General features: G+C 31.9%; 1 protein-coding gene across 2 annotated transcripts in view; it reads right to left on the reverse strand.

Moving 5' to 3' along the window:
* LOC127723377 (F-box only protein 10-like) overlaps positions 1–20285 on the reverse strand; it is a 105190-nt gene extending 84905 nt beyond the window's left edge. For both annotated transcript variants that reach the window (XM_052229959.1, XM_052229958.1), the window contains exons 1-9: positions 20195–20285; positions 18291–18496; positions 16019–16475; positions 13775–14942; positions 12909–13276; positions 7883–7964; positions 3069–3136; positions 1480–1616; positions 903–973 (exon numbers count right to left, since the gene is read on the reverse strand). In XM_052229959.1, coding sequence (XP_052085919.1) covers positions 903–973; positions 1480–1616; positions 3069–3136; positions 7883–7964; positions 12909–13276; positions 13775–14942; positions 16019–16475; positions 18291–18469 — 2530 coding nt within the window. In that variant the 5' untranslated portion in view covers positions 18470–18496; positions 20195–20285. The remainder of the gene's footprint in view (positions 1–902; positions 974–1479; positions 1617–3068; positions 3137–7882; positions 7965–12908; positions 13277–13774; positions 14943–16018; positions 16476–18290; positions 18497–20194) is intronic.
* Positions 20286–25428: the final 5143 nt, after the last annotated feature.

Below are 25428 nucleotides of genomic sequence, written 5' to 3' on the forward strand. Positions count from 1 at the left end.
ACAAAAACCTATAACTTTTTTTCAAGCCATCGCTGAACCATGAAAATGAGGTCAAGGACAATGAACCATATGACAGATGGAAACTTTGTAACATAAGATATTTGCATACAAGGTATGAAGCATCCAGGAATGCTACTGGAAATATAAAGCTTTAAACAAATAGTTTACACCACTGCCATCGGATAGTTATTCCTAGGCGACAAAAAGTGAGACAAAAACTGCAAGCAGAGCTCACCAATTCATACCCTCCCTCCTCCATTTGTATTGATATGACTTACTGGTAATATACCCTGTTCCTCCTTCATTGATAGCTATCCCAGCAGCCTCTCTCCTCCATTTATATAAATATGACTTACTAGCAATAAACCTTGTTCCTCCTTCATTGATAGCTATCCCAGCAGCCTCTCTCCTCCATTTGTATAAATATGACTTACTGGCAATATACCCTGTTCCTCCTTCATTGATAGCTATCCCAGCATCTCTCCTCCATTTGTATAAATATGACTTACTGGCAATATACCCTGTTCCTCCTTCATTGATAGCTATCCCAGCAGCCTCTCTCCTCCATTTGTATAAATATGACTTACTGGCAATATACCCTGTTCCTCCTTCATTGATAGCTATCCCAGCAGCCTTTCCACTCCTCCATTTGTATAAATATGAATTACTGGCAATATACCTTGTTCCTCCTTCATTGATAGCTATCCCAGCAGCCTCTCTCCTCCATTTGTATAAATATGACTTACCGGTAATATAACCCGTTCCTCCTTCATTGATAGCTATCCCAGCAGCCTCTCTCCTCCATTTGTATAAATATGACTTACCAGCAATATAACCCGTTCCTCCTTCATTGATAGTTTTCCCAGCAGCCTCTCTCCTCCATTTGTATAAATATGACTTACCAGCAATATATCCTGTTCCTCCTTCATTGATAGCTATCCCAGCAGCCTTTCCACTGTGGATATGGTTCTTGCTAAAGAAAATAAATCATCAATTACCTCTAGCTATGTTGTTATGTAGTAACAGTAATCTGTTGTATGTAATAAAATAAAATTTTGTCTTTAAATTGATTTGTATGTTAATTATATGGTTAGTTTTGTTTTGTTTTGGATTAAATTATGTTTTTCTTTCTTGTAATTTTTAGAACAGATACAAGATGCAAGCAAAATGCAAAATTTATGAAATTTTCTTCAACTAGTATGGTTAAACACATACACATCATTTTGTAACTTGAATATCTGAGTAAATATTTCATTGTTTGAAATTTTCATTGATTTGATAAGATGTATTTAATTTTGTGCACAAGGTCCTATGTTTTTTTATATCTCAAAAGTAGTAATAAAGTCTTGAAAATTGATAACTATCAAGCCAGCCCCATAAGGGTATTTCATTGCATAAATGAAATCTTTACCCCAAAAAATCATGTTTGGACAAAAAATCTTGACAAAAAATAGGAATAACACAATGACTATCTCTTACCTGACAATAGGATTTCCCCTGTACAGAATGTATACTCCAGCCTCCTTGTTTTGGTAAATCTCGTTACTTTTAATCTGACCACGCCCACTTCCAAGTACAACAATACCTGATCTCTTACTGTGATGAATTCTGTTGCACTATAAATAAAGTTAAAAACAATATCTTTATTAAAGAGATTAGATCCACTTCCTCATTAGTGTATCTCAAATTATTAAAAGGATACTGTGGATTCATTATTATTCGTGGGGTATTAATTTTCGTGGATTTCATGGGTACAGGTGAACCACAAACTTGAATATTCATGAAATACAATTTTTCTCAAAGTTTGTATACAGACTTTGGAAAAACCACAAAATCAAATATCCATGAAAATATGATTGTTCTTTATTCCACACAAATGTGTATCCACAAAAAGAAATGAATCCACAATCTATAAAAAATTAAATTATCACGTAAATTATCTGCTATATGGTAAATAACTCTAGTGTCAACTTGATTTGCATGATTACTTTTTATTTAACATATCAAAGCTCTTCAATAAAACAAAAGTAATTTGATGTCAAGATTTTCATCAATCCCGAGCCTCAGCAAAGAAGAAAAAAGGCTGTAGGAGTTTTTTTTCATATCTTTCTTATCAATTTGGGAAATTGGTATTGAACTTTTTCAACACTGACTTGTACTGTAAATTGAGAGGTTTCTGTATGCATAAAAAGACACAAATGTAAGATTAGTTATTATGATTTCAGAAAATGATTCATATACATAATTCTATTAAAATTTGAAATGTGAGTTTTTATTTTTGAGAAACCTATCCCTTCACAATTTTTGCAATAATAAAAACATTTCTGAATTTGCAATATATCTTGTAACAAACTTAATCATATCTTCCACAAAGAATCTTAAATTTAAAAGTGCAGAAGGTATTTAAATTGATACTTTTAAAATATGTGATAGGCTGATTGATATCAAACAAATTCTTGAAGGATGGAAGGCTGTTTGTTTAACATTCAATGGCAAATTAGGACGAGAACATGATAATGTAATATGACTTAAGATCCTGCTTTGTTCTAGATGAACACACTGAGTGAGATGTTTTAACGTGCTAGTACACAAGGTGAAAGCCTGCAGGAAGACATGTCACCCTACCCGGACACATGATTCCGACTTCGAGCCATCCAATCTTTGCTCTTCCTGCACTCAAGGCGAGCACACTACCACAAAACCATGGAGTCTGTGAAATTCTTAATGGCAAATAAACATCTTGAAAAAATCTTAAACTGAACTTAGTCAGGAGCCTGTAATTCAGTAGTTGTTGTTGGTTCATGTCTGTCATATTTTTTTTTCGTAAATTGTTTTGTAATAAATTAGGCCATTAGTTTTCTCTATTGAATTGTTTCATATTTTTCATGTCGGGGCCTTTTATAGTCGAGTACATGGTATGGGTTTTTCTCATTGTTGAGGCCGTACGGTTGACTATAATTGATTAATTCCACTTTATTTGAAATTTTGGTGGATAATTGTCTCATTGGCAATCATACCTCATCTCCTTATTTTTATATTTATGTATTCTAAGAGTATTTTAATTTTACCTGTACAATAGGATCAGCATTCTTTCTAATATCAATACCAGCCTCACAGTTGGAATGTATATCATTACCTAAAACACAATTAAAAAAACAGTAATTCCACAGATACAGTGAAGAATTTAACTTTTTTTGACAGAAGGACTCTAAATTATTGAATAGTTAACAGTCATCAAAGGCCAACAAAATATATTGTTTCTGTTAAAAAGATCCAACTTCCATAGTAGATCTAACAAGAATTTAGCTATTCTCTTTTATGTAACTTTTGGTCAGATAACTCCTAATGTTTTTACATATTTAAACATCACTGTTTTTATATGTTTGTGTTTGATCGCTCAAAATTTATAAAGTGTACATGTTATTTTCATATAAAGATGAGGTAATCATTTTCATGTGTCATATCCTCTTTGGTTGTGTCTTCAAGTTGTATTTTAACCCAAAAAAATTTATATTTCACATGGGAGATTTGCCTTACCGGAACATAAAAGTTAAAGAAAGAAAAAACTTGACACAGAGACATGTCTCTCCCCTGTGAGTTCTTATCACATACGTTTGTCTATGAAGTCAGAAACAGAATGATGAAGTCTTGTTTCAGCTATTTTGGAGCAGATGAGAAAAATATATTTCAAATTTATCTGGAAATTTACTTTGCTAATCACCTACAAGAACAGAGGCTAAGATATGTCTCGCTTTTTTGTAATTTCGATAATGCAAATGTTGAATTTAAATAGCAACACTTTCACATGTAAGTTTGCAAATACTCAAAGTCAATAAACCATGACTGAAGGTAAATGGCTAAACAATCTCCTTGGAAATGAGATGTGCCAATGCTAATACAGCTGCATACCAAATACCATTGACTTTTATCATAAGTAGTTCTCTTTAAACAAACCTAAACACAAACTAATACATGTAAACTAAGCAAAATTTCAAAGTCAATTAACCATAACTGAGGGGGCGGGGTCAAATAATCTCCAGGGTAATGAGATGTGCCAATGCTAATACAACTGCATACCAAATATCATTGACCTACCATTCGTGGTTCCCAATAAACCGACTTAGTCACAAACTAATACATGAAAACTAAGCAAAAGTTTCAAAGTCAATTGACCATGACTGAGGGGGCAGGGCCAAATAATCTCTAAGGAAATGAGATGTGCCAATACTAATACAACTGCATACCAAATATCTTTGACTTACCACTAGTGGTTCACCATAAACTGACCTAATCACAAACTAATACATGAAAACTAAGCAAATATTTCAAAGTCAATAGACCATGACTGAGGGGGCAGGGTCAAATAATCTCCATGGAAATGAGATGTGCCAATACTAATACAATAAAATTGAGAATGGAAATGGGGAATGTGTCAAAGAGACAACAACCCGACCACAGAACAGACAACAGCAGAAGGCCACCAACAGGTCTTCAATGCAGCGAGAAATTCCCGCACCCGGAGGCGTCCTTCAGCTGGCCCCTAAACAAATATATATACTAGTTCAGTGATAATGAACGCCATACTAAACTCCAAATTGTACACAAGAAACTAAAATTAAAAATAATACAAGACTAACAAAGGCTAGAGGCTCCTGACTTGGGACAGGCGCAAAAATGCGGCGGGGTTAAACATGTTTATGAGATCTCAACCCTCCCCCTATACCTCTAGCCAATGTAGAAAAGTAAACGCATAACAATACGCACATTAAAATTCAGTTCAAGAGAAGTCCGAGTCTGATGTCAGAAGATGTAACCAAAGAAAATAAACAAAATGACAATAATACATAAATAACAACAGACTACTAGCAGTTAACTGACATGCCAGCTCCAGACTTCAATTAAACTGATTGAAAGATTATGTCTTCATCATATGAATATCAGGCACAATCCTTCCCGTTAGGGGTTTAGTATCATACCATCATAACATATATGAGAAGAACATAACCCGTGTCATGCCAACAACTGGTTTTTAAATAAATGTGTTTAGTGCAGATGCAAAGACCCTATAAGTGAATCAATATCAACGCCAAAATATGCAATCTTTAATGACCTGACAACAGTATCGTAACTATATCCCTTCTTAATAAGTCTATTTAAAGGTTTTGTTAGTTTCAGAGGTGAATACTGACATTTTTGTGCTTTATAAAGAATATTTCCATAAAAAATTGGATGTGAAATACCTGAACGTATAAGAAGTCTGCATGTTGAGCTATATTTACGAATGATGTCCTTATACCGATGATAAAATTTAGTAAATGTTTTGACTAGTTTGTGATATCGAAAACCCTGGTGTAATAATTTTTCAGTAATACATACATTTCTCTCGTTAAAATCTAAAACATTGTTACATACACGAGCGAATCGTACAAGTTGAGATATATAAACACCGTAAGATGGTGACAAGGGAACGTCACCATCTAAAAATGGATAATTAACGATAGGAAATGAAAAATCATCTCTTTTATCATATATTTTAGTATTAAGCTTTCCGTTAATGATATAGATATCAAGATCGAGGAAAGGGCAGTGGTCATTGTTAGTATTAGCTTTATTTAAAGTAAGTTCAACAGGATAAATTTCTTTAGTATACATACTGAAGTCGTCATTATTGAGAGCCAAAATATCATCCAAATATCTAAAAGTATTATTAAATTTGTGTATCAGATGTTGTTTCGATGGGTCTTTACTGATTTTTGTCATAAATTGTAACTCATAGCAATACAAAAAAAGGTCCGCAATAAGTGGTGCACAGTTAGTCCCCATTGGAATTCCGATAACCTGACGATATACGGAATCTCCAAAGCGAACAAAAATGTTATCTAGTAAAAATTCAAGGGCATATATAGTATCAAAGCATGTCCAATTGACATAGTTTTTTTGTTTATTGCTACTAAAAAATGACCTAAAAGAGTTTGAACATATATATTCACATTCTGACTTTTTAAATGCCCATTTAATTAGGTGTGTGAATTTTTTCTTAATGAGAATGTGAGGCAATGTGGTATATAGGGTAGAAAAATCAAAACTTTGAACAGATTCAAAATCACCAATATATGCATGCAATTTATCAAGTACTTCCAACGAGTTCTTGACACTCCAAAAGTAATTAATTCCACTATTTTCGAAGGCCTTATTTGAACAATTTATTATCAGGTTTTTGATTGTACCAAGTGTACTGGTAAGAAGAATAGACAATTTAGTAGTGGAACAATGGCTTGAAGACGAAATGAATCTATATTTGTAAGGTGTTTTGTGTAGCTTCGGAAGCCAATACATAGTTGGGACTTTCATTGTATTTGGTTCTGCTTGTAAAGCGGTAGCTAAAAGTTTATGTTTGTTACAGATGTCGTTTTCTGAAAATGGAGTCAGTTGGAATGTTGGTGAATTGGTGATTTCTTTTTTCAGAACCTCAATGTAAAATTTACGTCAAACAATAATAATATTATTAGCAGCTTTATCGGCCGGGACAAAAACAAATTCCTTGGCTAGTTCTTTTAGTTTATGTTTGATACGAGAAATAGGTTTATTGTGGTTATTGTTAAGAGTAAAATGTTCTTTAAAATGTTGAATACGTATATCAACTATGTTCATTACTGATTTAAAAAAAGAGTCCAAAGATTTTTTGTCAGCTTTTTCCCGTTTTATCCATTTCAAACAGTAAGTATGGAGTGAGTCGTGGATGATATTACGACACTCATTCCAATTAATAATTGACGGGGGACGATATTTAGGTCCTTTACTGAGGAATGATTTTAACTCTCGGTCTTGAACGATGTTAAGATCTCCTGTTATAACATGGGAAATGGGTCCATAAATGTATTCGGAATTACTGCAATTACATGAAGTAGGTGTATTTTCACTGATATTAACATCTTTACACAATTGGCTATAATTAAACACAAATTTCCGGGTAGATTTCTTGTAAATATAACAAATAAGAGGGAGCTCAGTATTATCAAAATATCCCGGAATTTGTTCTTTAACAGAATGGTCGTTAAAAATACCGGCAATATTTACAAAATCAAAACCTTTATTGACATACTTTATTTTAATAAACTGTTTTTTATGATCTTCAGGGCGATCAATTTTGGGAAACAGTTTAGAATAACAATATGCCATTATAACACTGCATACCAAATATCTTTGACTTACCACTAGTGGTTCACCATAAACTAGACCTAATCACAAACTAATACATTGTTGACTGTAACCGCCGACAACAGAAACAGCATACCTATGTCTCGCTTTTTGACTCCGTTAAGCGAGACAAAAACAAAAAAACGTGAAAAGATGAATAACAGTCTTCAAAATACTACATAGAAAACTAAAGATTGAGCAACACGATATCATCATTAGCTCTAGTGTATGATAACACTACACCATTTTATGAGAAATTAAAATGAATGCCAATAGAACATTTTTGTTCAATTCCATTTCAGGTGGTACCCAACACCTTGACTAATATTAATTTGGCTCGTTTAATTTTCATAAAATTTTGACAAAATGTTTACTTTGTCCCTTTGACAGAAATATAAAAATTTCAAAAAATTTGAACCAACCACTTTATCAGAAAAATTTCACTGGTTATATAGCAGTTTGACAAACACTAATTTTGATCATAGAGAAGCTTAATATTTCCTTAACAATATAACGTGATTAAAACGTTTAGTTGATTTTTACAGAGTTATCTCCCTGTAGTGTTAGGTACCACCTTAATACAAACACACTCAATTTAACTTAACTACACAGGACAGGTACTAAAGACATTAAACTTCAAAGAAATTGTATATTTGAACCGTTGCAACAAAATAATTAATCCTACCTGCTATCACACCTGAAGCTGCTAATCTCATAAAAATCCCTGAGGTTCTACAGTGGTGAATCTCATTCTTTAATATCACAACCTGAAAAATATGCGTTAATCTACATGTATAGCAACACTATAATTTTTTTCCATGACGCTATAATTATTTTGAGGATGCTATTTTTTCTTGTCTCTAGACATTGCCGCAAAATCGATGTCCTAATTTTTGAGCTTTCATCTAATTACCGCTTGTGATCATAAAAATTATATCACCTTTAATTGTAATCCCTTCAAGTCGGACAATAGAGGCAATTAAGAGTGATTAAATGGGTGTTAATTGTCCTTTGGGCAATAACTATTTGGATACGAATATCCCAAGCTGACACTTATGACCTGACTAATAACATTTTGACCAATCGCAAATTTTGGCATCAAGAAAATGGAAACAGAAAATCATAAACAATTCGAAATCTACGTTTGTATCATGGCATAACCATCTTCTTAGATAAGAAAAACCTAAGCAGGGTACCTCGATGTTAACAAAATGGCTGACCAAACGCAATTTTTTTCATGTCAGTTAAACAGCAATTTTTCATTTGCAAGTAAAGAAATTCAAAGATATAAACAATTTATTTCTTTAGAAAAGAGGTGATAGCACTAACTTTACAGATTGGTCTTATGTTATTTCAAACGAACAACTTTTAAAGAAGTATTTTCTTTCCCTTCCAGTACTTGTTACTAGAGAGCGTACATTAAACATTTTGATTTTCGGCAAAATAAGTTTGATACTTCATAAGAACGTGATGAAAATTGCCTTTAGTAAATGGTTCATCCATTTATTACAGTTCAAGCGTCATATTAATTCCAAACCACTTGTCAAACATTGTTTATTTTTCGTTAATTTTTCTTCGACCGCCATTGAAATATTTGTACAAACTACGGATCGGATGCGGGATTCATCGGAAACAGACCAGCTATGACCAAAATCCGCATTTTTACAATAATAACTACAGATGCACAAACGGCACAGCAGACAAATTAAAGTAATAATGATCCCAAAAGGGAAAAACTACGCATTCAGCAAGCATTTACAGACTATTTGTTAGAACTCCTTGCTAAATGTATTTATTTCTATGTAAATGCATTGTTTCAATTTACTGATTAAATTAGCTTAATTTTGTTAAATATATATATCTCTTTGATAAGAAACAACTGGGACTAATACATTGAGTATTGAGTCCCAGGAAACAATGAATTTCATAAACATGATAAATAGAATAGTTTTTTAATTGAAATTTGATTACTATATGATACTTTCTTTTCCTTTTTGATCTAAAATACTTTCTTTTTTGTACTAGATATTTAGTTGGTAGTTTCTGACAAGAGGAAAAATATAATTCTGTAACTATAAATGAATGTTGGAGACATAAACTGAAACAACTGTTATACTTTAACTGTATTCTCAGTTATGAATTGAACAATATAAACATTACTTAAAAGGAAATAGAGCATGGCCGCGACACGACAAATGACACTGAAAAAAAATACAATTTATTTTTTTACGCCAAATGTGATGCTATCCAAAATTTCTGGGGAGAACACTGCCCCATGAATAATAATGAATCCACACTTTGCAAACCTGTATTATTGGGTGTGTTTGCCAAAAATCATAAATGATTATCTAAAATAATGGGAGGACTACAGTACGGGAAGAGACTATAAATAACGGACTGGGACATGTCGGAAATGAATAATCTGACTTTTTTATGGTAGGAAGTATGGTCATTAATCAACAGATCCAGGTGTGAACGGTAACATAATTGTCCTTTCATCTCAATCCGTGCTACTAGATTATTACGCTTCACTGATTTCAGAATCAGGTTACCTGTGATGTAAACCTCTCAGTCACTTTATTGATAAGTTCTAAATCGTATTTGACATAAAATATTTTTACAGGTGAAGTACTGGAGACAACTTTGTTTTAATAAAAATAGCCTATTTTTTTAATTATGGCTTTTTATATTTCAAATGCTGTTTATATTCCTCAAAATATTATTTTCTATGTTCCCTTGTTTTTTTTTTTGTTATGTATCTTTTTCGTATTTGTTGGCATACAGTTTTTAAAATATTTTCTTTTTTATTTCTGGAAGGTTATTTTTGTTTTACTGATTTATTTTCCACGTAAACCCATTGATTAGCAGAATCATGTGCAAAGTGCTGCTGCATACGTTTTAGTTTGACAACACTACATTTGTATTTAATTTTCAGTCTGCGTTGGGTCAGTTCTGAAATAAAAATAATTACAGTGAGAAATACTTGTATACTAGTAATTTGGTGATTCTTTATAATTGTGAATTTACTTTTTACTGTAAACAAATATTGTCCGAAAGTTGGTGATATATAACTAAAGTAGTACGCAAATAATAACACTAGAAGAAGATAACGATTCTTCTCGGGAATTAGGTTTATTTTGATATTTCTGTGTTTGTTAAATATGCATGAAATAATTGCCACTGAAATGAATGGACATTAAAACTAGAAGCATTCAATCGTTTAATGACCAGTTAATTAAATATTTACTATGATTTGTAGTCTAAAGAAATGCAACTACTATTCAAAATAATTTTATGGTGCTGCATTGACTCTTAATTGCATAATATTAATTTACGCACAATGCATGTTAACTTGTATGATGTATTTTTGACACCAATCTAAAAAAAATATTTGCCATGAAGATCAACAGCATGTGGTTGAACTTTGAACTTGACCACTCACACTACAATGTTGAATGCTAAAAATAGCTGGGATTAATTTTGTCAAATGCACGTGATTTTCATATGGCGGGAAATATCGTAACAGTTAACACAGGTGACCTTACTGACCGACCGTGGGTAAATCTATTCATGATTTAATTTGATACGTAATGATTGGCAGTATTGTGCGTTAGTTTTGAGGCTCTTGATCGAGATCCATTAAAAATTGATTTACCAGAATAGAAAATTTAATCCTTGTAATTATAAACAAAACAAGCTTTAGTCTTCTTTAACTATTTTATTTATTATATTTATCAGTCAACACCCAGATTCCTATTTAAATAATTTATTCGGACACCTCCTTTAAAGTTCGGGAATTATACAATTTAAACTGCCGACATCGATTTACAAAATCTTACTGACTGCACGAGCTTTAGAGAATGGCTAGAAATATGACGCAAAACTAAAGACGGCTGATCATGAATAGTGTAAAACTTTGATCTTCGTGTATTGATTGACACAATTCGTAAAATATGTTTATAAAAAACACGATTTTCATTAAAATTTCAAACATGGAAATAGAAAGCAATATCTTTGTTATAATACAACAAGTGTCAACAAATCTGTTATTTCCATTATATGTAAATTTATTAACAAACAAAATTTAAAATAATGCTGGGTCATAGAATATTGACGTGCATATGAAAAGTTTTTTTTACATGCATATAAAAACTAGGAATCGAAAGATGATCACGGCGTTATAAATATTGTAAAAAAAACAATTGTTTCAAAGAGATTAACGGGAAATATATGTAAAAATAGAAAGCACGGATGATCTGGAAGACCAAATTGTTTTACTTGCGAGAAATGATTGACAGGTATGAATAGACGTAGAGGCTCCGACGGGGAACGTGGTATCGAAAGGAAAATAACAGTTTATTCACAATGCCTATATTCAATTTGTTTATATACTTTATAAATATGATATGTTGGCCTTATACTTATATTGTGTTTCTATTAATAACATAAAGGAACAGGACGTTAAAAGGTGGAAATATTGTAACCATCAACGAAAACTCGTATAATTTACAGGATTGATGTCTCAACATTTTGATTAAAACTTCGATTGAAAACAGTCCTGGTTGTTATTATTTTGAATAAAATGAAATATTTACGGTTTACAAATACAAATAGTTTATTGGCACAAACAATTATTATAATTGGCAACACATTTTTACAGTACATTGTTAAAAATCCTCTTTCTTTCATTTTCGAGTTAAAAAAAAGTTGATCCCATATTCATATTAAATTTTTATTTCTATTGTAATTTTTTCTATGAATACAAAACAATATTTTACATTTATTATCTATCCTCCATAAATAATAAAATATCTGTACAGGTAAAATTTATTCTAATCAAGCTGGTTCAGATTGATTTACGGTACGACCTTCCACTCGGATATTGCACAGGTTAATATCACAGCAGGTGTTAATTACACTGAGACAACTGTCCGGCCAGTCTGACATCTAGACGGATTAAGACATCCATTATAATAAGTCTCTACCCGTACTGTATATAGCTAATTTTGAATTGATTATATTTCATTTCATTATATTTTCTGGATGATTTTGTCAAGTAACAGAACTGTTTATCATTTTCTGAAAGCAACTCCATCCATTTTCAAAAGTTTTTATACCAGCTCTTACGAAATCCAGCAACTTTTCGAATTTTTTTTCAGTACGCAAATTAACAGAAATCAGTTATCTGATTAAAAAAAATCAATGGTATATATCCGTAAAAAACAAATGAAAAAAAAAATTAAATAAATTTGTATCCTTACAGAATCAGTGTTTAAGTTAGCTTCATGGTAATGTGATGTTATAATGTTGCTTATATGTGATGCTGTCCTAAATAATTCTCTAATAGATTGTGTTTACAATGATGAGATGATATAATTTGTAGAAACAAGATGGTTCCCTGTTTCTAAGGATGCTACTGTAAATTCAGAAATTTTTGCGATGTTTTTATTAATACGAAAATTGTGTCGCGATTCAAAAAAAAATTTGCATTTTAAATTTTGATAGCATTATTTATATGCAGCTTTTCCTGAAATCGCAATAATCAAACCACATTTATGTTGATTATTCAACATTGGCAATAATAAATGCACACATTAATTTCTGAATTTACAGTATATGGTATATAATTTGTTTGAAAACTGGCATAATGAGCATGTGTGTGAGTGTTTTTTACTTATTTTTGTTTAGCCTTGATTCAGTGCTTAACTTACCTTTGAATTCTGAATACATCTTATTCCATATCCAACAGAATTAATATCACAATGAGATATCACAGCATGTGCTTGTAACGCTACCACCACACCCCCTTTACCCTGTGTGATCCGACATCGATGAATCATACATCCTCGAATGTCATCCAAAACTTTCTTCATGTCATTGTCCTCGATGATTTTGATGTGTTCTGATTGGTTCTGACTACAGATTGACTGTACGTCTGCTCCTAGACTGATTGACGAGATTGACCTTGGCATTTGATGGTCAGGATGTGATAACATGATAACTGATTCCTCTTCTGAAGAGAAATCGTCAGATGAATACGATACCTCTTCAATGTCACTGCTGCTAGTGGAACTACCACCTAAAATAAATTATAATATTAATGTTAAGTATTAAATAAATAGGATTGCTTTTAAAATAAGGAGGCACCCATACTTTTATATTTTTGATAAGAATATTACTCAGATAGGGTGTAAAAAAAAGTCAGGAGTGTGTCCATGGGACACAGATGATGCCCCTGCTTGCATATACACATGTAAAGTTGTAAAGGGACGTAACTCAAGAATTGTAAAAGTGATGCCACCCAAATTCGAATTCGAACTTGATCTGTGTTTTGTGGTAATAAGCTTAAGCATTGTGTATAAGTTTCATAACATTTGGTTGAGGCAAACTAAAGTTAGAGAAAGGAAACCAATTTTCGGGACGTACATACATACAGACAGACAAGGGTAATGCTTTATGACCTCTTCGCTGTGACGGGAGCATAAAAAGCCAGATTTTGTAAATGAGCACCCCTGTGTCACCCCCTCCCCCTGCCTTGAAAATTTCCCTCTTTACAGTAATTCATTTGTTCACCTACCTATATGATGATTTGAATTACCACTGTCCACTGACCCAGAATCAAACTCATCTGAATCTTCCCGATACAGACTTTCACTACTTCCTGAAAGTCCTGACCTATTACTATGGTTACTGTTAGCATTGGAATGGTGTGATGAAGCGTCATCATCATCAGGTAAATTTCTAGCATCATTTTCCATAACATAATGAGCACAGTTTCGTGAAGAGTCTATTGCATCACCATTTACGTAATCACTTGGTGATGGAGCATTCTCATTGGATGATGATGGACCATTCATATTGGATGATGATGGACCATTCTCATTGGATGATGATGGTCCATTCACATTGGATGATGATGGACCATTCACATTTGACGGTGAATCCTCAGGTAGCTTTAATGCAGACTTTTCCACTGTACGAGCAGACTGATCACATAAATTATCTCCCATTGTGGAAGTCTTTTGTGAAGAAAACATTTGTTCACTTGACTGAGATATTGTTGGTTTCAATTCATTATCTTGGCCATTTTGTCCATATTTTACATTGTCATTGCCTGATTTTGACAAATAGGTGGACAAATCAAATTTTGGCAACAAACTTGGTGTTGTCATATCAAATGACGGAAGATCACAAAGCACTGCTGTAGGTATGGGAAGATAATCCAAGACATCTGAATTTATCACCGATTCAAAATGCACTGACCCGTTTGAACTATGACCGCAATTCCCATGATCCTCTGTTGTCACCATGCTTGAAAATTTCCCTGAACTACATATACTTTTCCTTCTATGATCAAAATCACCATGATCTGTTGAAAAAGTGTACGATTTTTCAAGTGTCTTATGACCAGATGTCAATGCAGTTGATGCAGAATATGCAGAAAATGGAGCAACGTCTTTTTTCTGTCGATTGAAATTCTTGATATTACAATTTTGTGATATTTTTTCCAATAGAGAATTGTACGTCCAATTCCTATCATCTTTAGGATACCCTTCAATGGTGACTGCAGCTGTGTCAGTTTGTGAAAACTCGCAATTCTCAATAATACTAGCAGTCAAATGTTGAAAGATGACAGTAGCATGTCTGAATGTGCAGTATTTTATATGACTAGACCCAGGACTTTGTACGTAGACCATTCCGTCCTCCAATATACAGTTATCTACCTGGAGATATCCAAACCTTACCTGAAAAGGTATAAAACATGATTTATGTATATTAAGACGATTCTGTTATTTTTTAATAAATTATCACAAGTTTTATATGTATTTCACCTTTCAAACCTAAAGCTTAAAAAACATCGTGAAAATCAGCCTAAAAAATTAAATTGACTCAGTCAACATAAAAATGTAGGTTCCATGGTAACAAAAGGCAACTCAATATCAAATGGGTTTTGCTCATTGTCAAAGGCTGTACAGTGACCTATAATTGCTTACATCCATGTCATTTGAACTCTGCTGGATAGTTGTCTCCACACCACACCTATTTATTTTTATAACATAAACAATTTTCACTAAAATAATAAAATTCTTTTTTTTTAATCAAATGTTTCGGTTAAAGAATATCGAAAGGTTAAAAATCTGACTCAATTATTTCGATACCTATAACAGTCACATCATGATCAAAATGTGATAACAAGAATGTGATAACAAGAACATCTTATTGCTGTGTTGAAGACACATTGGTGGCCTTGGGCTGTTTTCTGCTTTTTGGTTGGGTTGTTGTCTCTGATGCATTCCCCGTTTCCATTTTCAATTTTACATGTTATGCTTAGCATACCTTCACTTAAAATTTAAATGGCGCAGTTGAAGTAGGTGCCTGACAGATTTGAAAAGTGCACACATGTTTCAACTCATCACTTTTGAAGTGCTGACCATATATGACATAATTTTGTTCAGTAGTATTAAAGAAATGTGTGATGAAAAATGCTAAGTAACTTATTGAAATATTCAAAGTATCTGAAAACAAAAAGTTTGACTTGATAAATCTGAAAAAAGCTCACACCACAGGGGCCGATCCAGCCATTTTCAAAAGGGGGGTTCCAACCATATGTCCCCATTCAAAAGCATTGATCATAAAAAAAGGGGGGTTCCAACACCCCCCCCCCCCCCCCCCTCCACCAATGAGTGGTTACAGGTGATACAATTTTTCGCCAATCCACGAAAATTGGTACCCAAAAAATTAATGAATCCACAATATGTTCTAAACAGAGAAAATTCAAAAATTTACATCCTTAACCGTTGCCATTTATATATATAATTACCTTTAATATAAAATTTGTAAACCATGGTGCTCTGAATACAAGGTTACTGACACGACCTGTCAGTCCAATCTGCTCAATGCAAACAACCAGAATTATACTTCCAAGCTCACCAACTCCAATCAATTCAAAAGGTATTTTGGATGACATCTCAAACTGTTCGTCATAAATCCCAGGATACACCTCAATTCTATCGTAATCATTGGCTACAGCTAAAGCACTCTTCAATGTGCTATGTTCCATATCTCGTCCTACTCTTATCACTTTTCGATCCTTCCTGCGTTTTAATACATACAAACAGTTAGTGCCTGGATCAGGCTCCTTGGAGTATCGACTCCAGAACCTTATAGACATTATTTGGTCTCTGTAAGCTTGTCGCCATGACAGTGGCTCAGAATCTGTGTTCAGGGGCCAATATGGGTGTTTCCAATCTGAACATTGTAAATATAATTCATGCCACCTTTAAACAATAAATATAAAATGTTTAGTAAGAATCATTTCATTTAAACACAATGCAATTGAAAATAACATTTTTAATTGAACTTTTTGTATAATTGATAAACTTTAAGAAGAATTTCCTTTTTTTAATACAAAGTATGACATAGTTATGTAGAGGTATCATAAAAGAATATAAGTTCAGCAAAAGTTATTTCCCTTAGGAACATGGTTAGAGTTATTTATTATTATTTAATTTTAGCCTATGTCTGTTCTGACAATATATATATAACATTATAGATGATGCATTTGCAAAAGCCTATATAACATTATAGATGATGCATTTGCAAAAGCCTATGTTTGTTGAGACATAATCTGACATAATAGAAGATGCATTTGCAATTATAACCTATGTTTCCTCAAACATAATCTGACAATATATGTGATACTTTGCAATAACCTATGTCTGTTTGACATAATAGATGATGCATATGCAATTACCTAACTAACTAACTAATTTTATTCAGTATAAAATCCAGTACAAAAGGATCATCGCTGAAATACATGAAAACATGGAAAAACAAAACAAAAATAAAACATAAAGAGACAACAATTGTGACACTTATAACAAACAATAGACAAAACAACCACTTCAATATTATGCAATTATTCCCACTGATGAATTTCTAATCAAAATACATTTGTCTATATATGAAAGAAAGATGTTGAGAACATCAGTCTCCGAACAGTTCATTAAATATCTAAATTTATCAAAATTATCCAAATTACAAAAACACGGTATAATATTAACAATGTCATCATTAATCTTTTTCCTCTCGTCTTGATATTCACATATAAAATGAAACTCATCTTCAATTTTGTTAACAATACAATGTTTACATATTCTTTGATCCGAAGGCGTATTATTATATATACATAACTGTCTAATATATTGTTTTGAGATATTCAACTTTGTATAAGTGTCAGGTTTATATCCCTTATTTAACTTGTAATATGTGCGTAATTTGTTTTGGTTTTCGCCTGACAAACATGAGAAAAAATATTTTCCATATCTTTCTTGTAATATCTTTTTCACTGCAGATATGAGTTTTCCTTCTGACAGTGTTCCTTTATTATTCCAGACATTGTCAAAACCAATGAATTTTAGAAACTAAAAAATGTGTTTGTTAAAGGTACATGGAAAGGTTCAATCAACATCTTCCATTGACTTCTACAACATACTGTAAATTCAGAAATTAATGTGTGCATTTATCATTGCTAATCAGGGATTACATGTACTTGTAAAAATGTGTGATATAATTTAAGATTGCAAAAATTTTGTGAAGGCAAATCACTACAAAAATCATAAATGCGAGTTTTTATTATTATAAACCATACTGTTGCATTTTTTCGTATAATAAAAACATCTCAATAATTTCTGAATATACAGTAATCCAACATAGTAGGGGATACATTTGTAATAAACAAAGTTTAGCTACTAGATCAAAATATTGCAACAAAAGAAGATGAAAATTTCTATGTCATATACATGTATGTAGGGTCTGTAAAGGTCATCTCTCCCTCATTTAATTTTTTCACACACCGGTATGGTGTATTATCAGTTAAACTTGAAAAATGATATTAAATTATATAAAAATAAATAAATAAAATTGTCTGAAAAAAGTTTATTCTTTTAAACATTATGTTTTTCTACAATCTTTTACCGAGTCCACAAACTTAAGAAAACAGGCAAAATAACTGAAATCCATTTAATAATTGGTTAAAATCATCCTTGCTTGCTTTTTATTTTATTACAAATTTCATGATTAATTGTGTTTACCTTGTGCTGTCCAAACTCATCACCAGATCATTCCATGTTTTACATACACAGGCTGATCCACAGAGGTCTTCAGCAGAGAGGTAGGAAAGTATAATTCTCCATATCTCCCATGGCAATCCAGATTTATCCCCTGGCAACACTTTACTCCCATTCTCAGCTTTTACACTGGGGGATGACATCTTACTAAGTCATCATATCATATTTAACTGAAAATAATGAGATGCAGAAATACGGAATTAAACATTGGCAAAATTGTTGGATTTTTTCAAAATGCTTGCACCTCAAAGACAATTTAACAATAAGCAAGTACATAGACCTATCTATAGCTTTCCCTTATTTTGACATACACATGTATAGAATACACTTTATACTGAAAAAGTGTTTCTTAGTGTTACATGGAAACTATACATGCAAGTTATCTATAATCCCATCCCCTTTTCCCCGAATCTGACCTACTGATTTAGACTTATAACTGGGTTTGTACCTACATGAGCAACACGACAGGTGCCACATGTGGAGCAGGATTCATTTACCCTTCCGGAGCACCTGAGATCACTCCGAGTTTTTGGTGGGGTTCATGTTGCTCAGCCTGCGTCTTTAGTTTTCTATGTTGTGTTTTGTGTACTGTTGTTTGTCTGTTGGTTATTTTCTTTCTTAGCCATGGTGTTGTCAGTTTATTTTCGACTTATGAGTTTGAATGTTCCTTTGGTATCTGTGCCTCTCTATTATCGTGAAATGATTGTATTTTAATAGATATTATCCTTTTTCTTCTACCTAACTTATTAAATATCCCTCAATTATTATGCCATAGGCAATATATAGTTTTCTTTCTTGCATACTTATCAATGAATTTACTTAGTAATATAAATTTGATTGGTGTAAACTGTTAAGTAACATTTTGAACATATCCTGCCATTGAATGTCAAATACTGATTTTTTAATTTGCATGAATGGATATTGATATCATTGTGTGTTTTAGTAGTAATTAGATTTGGCTCATCTCTACTTACTTTGTGGAATAAACTATCCATAGAATTATTTGAAGTACAAAATAATGAGCATTTGTATCCCTAACTGTTGTCTTGGTATACAAATGTACTGTATTTAATTTTGTACCTGACAGAGATTTACAACAAAAACTAGTTTCCGACAGGGATCGCTGACTTTAACTCTTCGATTGAACCAGAAAATCTAGACAAGTATGCACAACATGTTACACATCATTGAAGAGCTAAATATCTAAAAGTTATTTATTGAAACCATATTTGTTCCTTCTTGGCAGATCGGTGGTTGGTCACAATGATTTTAAATTTCATGCATTTTCCCATACATTTTCTGTGTCACAGTGATTATGTCACAGTAAGAACTGATTTTTCAATGACATCATTTACCCTAACATTGATATCTGGTCAACCACTGACACTTATTCATTAAAAAACATCTTGAGATTGGTCTATAGACAACTTTCGAATTTGTGCACATTTCCTATGTCACAATGCCTATGTTACAAAATGTACTATGTCACAGTAAGAACTAATGGTTCTATGATGCTGTTTAAGACTACTGACCTCAGGTCAACAGGTAAAATTTTAATTTATTCATAAATAACAACTCAAGATCGGTGTATTTAAGGATAACCCAGTTATATACTATAAATTTTACAATTGACAAAATTGCATTGTGACTTTTACCTAAGAACAATCCAACAGTAAACATAGAAAATAGTACGTAAATCGTTCGTTAAAATTTTTGTTAGAAGTGTGAATTTACGGCAACGTTCTATCGTGAATCTGATTCGTGTCATGCATGCCGACCCCCCTTATTTACATTTGGTTGGAGGTTTGCTTCAAAAACAAAAATGAATTTCAGGATATAAGCTATAACCTATAAAAGCACATTATAACCTTGTTATGCTGGTTGTATAGATATAATTTACTTCATCTGTAACTTCGAAGTTCTGTAAACAAGGCGACAAAAATTTTGTTTACTTCTTTGTATAATAACAAAAGTCGGAATCGGAATAACTTGTAATTTCCGGAATAGACGAAATATGAAATATAAAGTATATAAAGCATAAAATATAATGTACATAATGTGCAAACAAAGAAAATAAAAAAAAAGAAAAGAACCAAAATCCAGTACATGTATTCTAAAAGCTATTTTAATTTCATTTAAAACTCACTATTGATGCCAAATTATCTTATAATTAATGCAATAATTAAATAATCTTATAAGACAAAAGGAAAGAGATCAAAAATCCTCACAGGTAACATCCAAAACCACCTTGGTTAAAAAGAAATAAATAAATTATTTTATTTTATTATTTTAAAGTGTACTATTTTACTTCAATAAGATCTATATAAATGTAAGATTCACCAAATCCATTATGTATTTTACATTATTATGAAATCGCTACTCTTAAAATATTATAGAGGATTAAAATCCTGTTTTTTATCAAATCTGATCATATTTTACTTCATATTATCTTTTAACAATAACTGATTTACTTTTATTCTAGACTTTATATAAAACAATAATAATTAATTTTAACATATACATGAGTTGAGATAATTTTAAAAAATAAAACCCAAGTCCCTGTATATATGCCATGTAAAAAACAAAACTTTGTTTCTTTTATATGCAAGTGCTGTACATATTTAGAATGTGATTAAAATTTTAATAAGGCATTAAGGGTATATACTCCATTCGGAGGTGCTCCTACTTAAAGGAGGCTAATACACAGAAGAAGAAGACGATATTAAAGTTGAAATCTCTGGTATTTACTTATACTTTTGCTTTTATTTTTCAGCGTTATTTCTTAAATAATATTAGGATGGTTTTTTTTTTTTTTTTAATATGTATTTTGATTGAGTTAAACCATTTAAATTGATATTTTATAGTGTGTCTTTCTATGTTGTGATGTTACTCTATTGTTTCACATAGGGTGAAGGTTGGCACCTATTAAAACGTTTAAACCCGCTGCATTTGTTTGCACCTGTCCTAAGTCAGGAACCTGATGTTCAGTGGTTGTCGTTAGTTGATGTGGTTCTAAGTGTTTCTTGTTTCTCGTTTTTTATATAGATTAGACTGTTGTTTTTCTTGTTTGAATGGTTTTACACTAGTAATTTTTGGGGCCCTTTATAGCTGTTCAGTATGAGCCAAGGCTCCGTGTTGAAGGCCGTACTTTGACCTATCATGTGGTATAGGACCTTGTGGTTTTATTTCTTTGAGATCTATACACTTATACTCAAGTTATTGTCTGGAAAACATATGTCTATAGACCACAATGACCACATATCCACACCATTATAAAATGGCAAAAGTTTTGCAGTCTATAAAAACTTAATGTTGACCACACTTCAAAAAAAGGCCAAGGTCAGATGTATCTCATCAGACAATCATATTTACATTACAATCATTCTGTACACCATACATTGTTGACCTAGAGAATCTGACTGAGAACAGACCAAATCATGGAACCTAAATGATGACCAAATGGTGCAGGATAAGCCACTCAAATTAACAAATTTTTCGTAAATCCTTTTCTTATCCCAATCCATGCAATGTGATACAAAATATATCTCTTCATGTGAGAAATAGATCACAGGCAATAACCATAAGAGAATTAATTGTCCTTATTACACATAAAAACTGTCAAATTAATTTGAAAACAAATAATGTACACATACCCTTAAAAATGGAATCAAGATAATGTTCATATGCCAGATTAAACCAGACCATAAGGCAACTGCATACAGAGCAAAGAAGTTTCTGTGACATTTAAAACTCAAAATATGATGTTGAAAGATACCAAGAGATGGAAATATAAACTGTTGACACAGAGATATGTCTTGCGTTTTTTGGTGGTATAATGCAAATGTTGAAATTAAATTGCAATATTTAAACTTGTTACTATGCAATGAACCATGACGGACGGTTCAGGGCAAAATAAAAACACCATGGAAATTTAAATGCTTATAAAACTGCATACCCAACACCATTAACTTATCAATTGGTTCCTTGTTCAACTGTGAAAGTTTCAAAGTCCATGAACCATGATAAGGAAGTGGGACCAAATAATCTCTATGAAAATGAGACTTGCAAATGCCAATACAACTGCATACCAAATATCAGATATTAGTCACTCATCTTAAACTGATCTAATCACAAATCACATGTAAATAATGCAAAACATTCAGTTAATAAACCATGACTGAGGCTGGAGCTGAACAATCTCTATGGAACTGAAGATTTGTCAATGCTTATACATCAGTATACCAAATATCATTGACATACCACTTCTAGTTCCCTTTCAATTGACCTAATCACAAACTTATACATGTAAACTAATTAAAAGTTTTAAGTCGACTATGACTGAGGGAGAGAAGCAAAATAATCTCCTTAGAAATAAGATGTTTCAATGCTTATATAACTGCATACCAAATATCATTGACCTACCACTAGTTGTTTTCTTTAACTTGAACTTATCACAATCAAATACATTGTTGAAGCTGCTGCTTATGGAAAAAGCATGCCCAAGTCTCGCTTTTTCAACTTCGTCCATACCATACAATAAATCAGCTGTGTGTTACCCTTGACCACAGAAACCTCTTCCCCCTTTATTTGTCATTCAGACTCAAATAAAATATAAGATAGGTTTTCTCAATTAAATTTTTATTTACCTATTTATTTATATCATTATCAAGCATCATAATATAAAATACCCAAATGAAACCAGACCCACTCTGCTCAATCAAGTGTGTACAAATACCAAAGAAATTGTAATAATATTAAGTTTTTAGTCCCTTTATAAGTAAAAGGAGGGAAAGGATCTGCATCATTGGTAAGGTATCATTGGTTAAATATTACAATTATACAAAATAACTGACAGCGCTGAGGATTCTTTTTAGTTTCTTGATACCAGTTCCCAGACTAGCTGTTTCAATAGAATTTAGAAAATCAATTCTGTTCTGAGATACAGGTCTTAAATTTTAATATCCTTAGGTCTTAAAGGAATATTTTTTTTGCTCAATATCAAACTTGGTGCTTTCCAATACTTTCAAATACCAAACTTAAAATAAATTTATATAATTCCATAAAATATATGAATCCTCAGTTTGTCACATACGAAGAGGCATTTACAAATATAACAAGGAATACAATGGTAAATACTAAGATAAAAAATGCATGAAAATACATGAATCTAATTCATTTATGAGGTGTACTCAATTTATTTACTGGGTTATTTAAATAAACTAATATCGTGATCTGTGCAAAAATTATTAGATCACCAAGGAAATAGTTAACTGCATTTCATTAAACATTTATAACCCCGAGCTCTTATATTGTATATAAAGTTTCTTTATAATTCCTCCCAATTTCTAACCAAAGTCAATTCTTTATATCCAAGTAGGATAGTTATTTAACAATACATGTATGATATAAATATTTTTTTTTAATATTTTCTTTGAAACCATAACTTTTTTGCCCAGGAAGTAATAAGTAATTATTTCATATAAAATAAAAAGAGGAGATATGATTGCCAACGAGACAACTCTCCACCAGAGACCAAATGACATAGAATTTAACAACTATCAGTCACCTAAATACAGCCTTCAACCATGAGCAAAACCCATACTCATAGTCCATATCCTATAGGAAATGTGCCATAGTAAGCAAGTATATCATCTGTTTGCTCATCCGTCTACAACTTCCAATCACAATAAAAGGATTGAATTGTTTTTGCCTAAACTTTCAAATAATCTTCAGTATCTGTTGGCATTGTGTATATTTTTTTCACATCCAAAGGTTCCCCCAATCGAAGAATGGACTTTTCCATTTATAAAATTTTATTACTCATATTGAAGGATAGGTTGGTTCAGCTGATAAGAACATAGATTTAGTTAGAGCAAGATTCTGCATTTATAAATCTTGTAATTTGGTCAATCTTCAACGACCACTTCAATATTTATGTTCATTCATTTTTCTATTTTATCCACTAAGAAGAGTTAAAAGCATAATAAATGTCTGATCTCATTATGTAAATTTATATTTTGAATTGCATGTATAATCAAAATATATAAACTCAATCATACTAAGGCTTGGTATAACAAGATTTGACAGTAAAAACAAATAAAATCACATAAAAACCACTAAAATCAGATAAAACCAGTTAAAACACAAATCTTGTTATAGCAAAGCCTTATAAAATTTACATTAAAGCTACAGTGGTAATATATATCAGTGTGAACCCCAAATTTATTTTGAATTTAAGTCATTAAAATTTTGTCATAATGAGATCCAACTACTAAAAACATGATTAAAACAAATATATTTGAACCAACCTATCCTTCACATGATAAAATGGTGGTATGAGAAGCTTCTTTCCCTTTTTTTCAAATACTTAGGAGGTCCATTCATTACAATTGAGAACCCCAAAATTTCATTATAATAAAATAAAATACACACAGCCATTACATACAGAAGATAATCTGAAAGTTTAAATGAAAACCTTCCAATAGTTTATAAGCTGTGGATGAGAGATGATGATGGACAAACAGACAGACAAATCTTCTTTAGTAACCTTTTTATGCTCAACATGAGTGCAGATGGGCATGGGATTTGGTCCTGCCCTGGGTCATATCAAAGAATTGAAAATTGGTATTTGATGCTCCCCTGCGAAGCATTCAGCAATTAGTAGGAGCAAAGACTGGTCAGCTGGAAGTCAGAATAATGTGTTCAGGTAGGGTTAGATGTCTTGTGCAGACTTTTACATTATGAACTAGCACATTAAAAAAATCTTGCATTTTTAATTATCCATCCATCCTTCAAAATCAAAACTTCTTTTACAGGATCCTGGTTATACATGTGAAGGGGGGAGGTAATTGTTTAGAAGCTGAGTACAAGCCTCAAAAATCAAACATTAAAATATAAATAATCATAAATGAGAAAAAATATGGAAATCAATCACACAAAATATGAAAATATGACAAACTGCAAAAACTATGTAAATATTTTCACTTGAGTGGTCTCAAATGCTGAATAATGCATTTATAATATATAAACAAAACCAATAAATAAAACTGACAGCCATTAATTTGTATGAATGTAAAGAATGCAGAGTCAAAACAAACCATCT

The sequence above is a fragment of the Mytilus californianus genome, unplaced genomic scaffold (genome assembly GCF_021869535.1).
Source record: "Mytilus californianus isolate M0D057914Y unplaced genomic scaffold, xbMytCali1.0.p SCAF_13, whole genome shotgun sequence".
In the NCBI taxonomy this organism is placed as follows: Eukaryota; Metazoa; Mollusca; class Bivalvia; order Mytilida; family Mytilidae; genus Mytilus; species Mytilus californianus.